The sequence below is a fragment of the Nicotiana tomentosiformis genome, chromosome 4 (assembly GCF_000390325.3).
Source record: "Nicotiana tomentosiformis chromosome 4, ASM39032v3, whole genome shotgun sequence".
NCBI classification, from domain to species: Eukaryota; Viridiplantae; Streptophyta; class Magnoliopsida; order Solanales; family Solanaceae; genus Nicotiana; species Nicotiana tomentosiformis.
Genome location: NC_090815.1, coordinates 88,029,840 through 88,031,889, shown reverse-complemented (window position 1 = coordinate 88,031,889; position 2,050 = coordinate 88,029,840). Strand labels below are relative to the sequence as shown.

The 2,050-nt window shown below is 39.6% G+C and overlaps 1 protein-coding gene across 1 annotated transcript; it reads right to left on the bottom strand.

Moving 5' to 3' along the window:
- Window positions 1-1,066: 1,066 nt before the first annotated feature.
- LOC104116501 (uncharacterized) lies at window positions 1,067-2,050 on the bottom strand. Its single transcript, XM_009627367.1, has 2 exons — window positions 1,357-2,050; window positions 1,067-1,236 (listed from the first exon to the last, which is right to left on the bottom strand). Exons 1-2 carry the CDS (start codon window positions 2,048-2,050, stop codon window positions 1,067-1,069), a joined length of 864 nt encoding a protein of 287 aa, XP_009625662.1.

The window sequence follows — 2,050 nt, the reverse complement described above, 5'->3', positions numbered from 1 at the left end:
CCATGCACCTTTCTCCTTTTTCAATAGTTCCACACAAAAACCTGACCATACCTCCACTTAGCTTTTACAAGATCATACAAACTCAAGTACTCACGAGAGGTAAACGATTCAAACATGTAGACAATTCAAACAAAGGGGTCAAGCTTGTAGTGTGGTTGCCAAGAAACAGGAATATAGGCTCAACGAGGCTAACTAAGATATCCATTAATTAGGTGGGTATAAGCATATGATTGGCTCAACAAAGAAAATGCCTATATCACTTCCTAGACTGAACAACACTACTATTTCTCTTTGCAAATACACGAGGCAAGTTCTAGACATCACTGACATGCACAGAATATCCACAAAATTTTACAAACACATTGGCACATAATTCACTCAGGATCGGATCTATCCCGACTCTCTAGTTAAAGTAGTTGAGAAAAGTCACAATAAACCAATTGAAGGCACTTATCTATGAGTCAAGAACTGAGCCTTGACGTCACAACTAAGGAACTCACTACTCTCAAGGTTCAACAACGTCAAAAAAAGTCATCTCCACTTAATACATAGCACCAGACTTCACTATTCCTAATATAAAAAACTAACTACACCCGATTCAAACAAAATCCTTGAAAAAGAACCGCGACACAAATAAAAACCAAGGGGGAATTGTTACACTACCTAAGCAAATAAAACAAAATAAACGGCTAAAAAGTTTTTCTTCGACTTTAATCCCTCAAGAAGAGAGACGAGGAAATCCATCGTCGGGAAAAGTCAATTTTTTTTTTCAATTAGAAGAAACAAAAACAAACACACATATACATATTTACATCCCCACACCACACTTTAAATTGTGGCATGTCCCCATAAAACACAATTAAAAAGCAAGAGGTAAAGGAAACTTCACTCATTCATCTAGTCGGGGTCTGAATTGAAGTCGGGATTTCCTTTACACGCCCAACCCAGTGCACACATCCATGATGAGAGTTTTTTTTAGCCTTCTTTGGGTACGCCCCACACTTATTCATTTGACTCTCTCAAAGTTTCTCCTTTAGGGCCCCATCTTCTCCTTCCATCTTGAAGATCAGCCTTTCTTCCCCCCACTCTGAGCATGAGTTACCTTTCCTGAATATCCAGAATTGCTCTGCCCGTAGCCACCCATAGGGATCTCCATATTCTTCTCCATGTTCACCATAATGAAGTCCACAGGAAACACAAATTTGTCCACCCGAACCAACACATCTTCCACTATTCCTTCAGGAATGATTGTGGTCCGATCCGCCAGCCACAAGGACACAGGTATCTACCTGATTTATCCGATCTCTCCCTCTAAGTTCCTAGAAATAGAAAAAGGCATAATATTAATAGAAGAACCTAAATCACACAAAGTTGTTTTAAATTTAATAGTTCCTAAAGAGCAAGGTATAGCAAAACTCCTTGGATCTTCACATTTTTGAGGCAGCTTATTTTGCAAAATGGCACTACAATGCTCTGTGAGCCTGACCACCGATGTATCTTCCACTTTCCTCTTCTTGGACAATATATCCTTCAAAAATTTATCATAAGCTAGCATGTGTGAAAGCAACTCTGTGAAAGGTATATTCACATACACCTGCTTGAGCACTTCTAGAAAGCGCCCGAATTGTTTGTCCAACTTTTCTCTTCTTTGCTTCTGGGGGAATGGTAGAACAGGCATGTATTTTCTCTCCTCGGTATCCTCATTCATTCTTTGTTTGTCTTTCTTTTTCCTTGTTGGAACTTCAGATTTATTCTTCTCCTTCAGATCATCATTTTGCTCTGCCCTCACTTCATTTTGAACTTGATTTCCCCTGAACGCATTCTTCTCAGTTACCAATGGATCTTGCAATACTTTGCCATTCCTCAAAGACACTGCATTTATTGTTTCCTTTAGATTCCTTTCGGTATCCGCAGGGAGGGTTCTTGGAGTCTTCTCGGACAACAGACTAGCAATCTGCGCCACTTGCCTCTCTAAGTTTCGAATAGCTGCACCATGAGTTTCAAGTCTCTCATCTGTCTTAATAATGAAGGCCTTCATTAAATCTTCCAT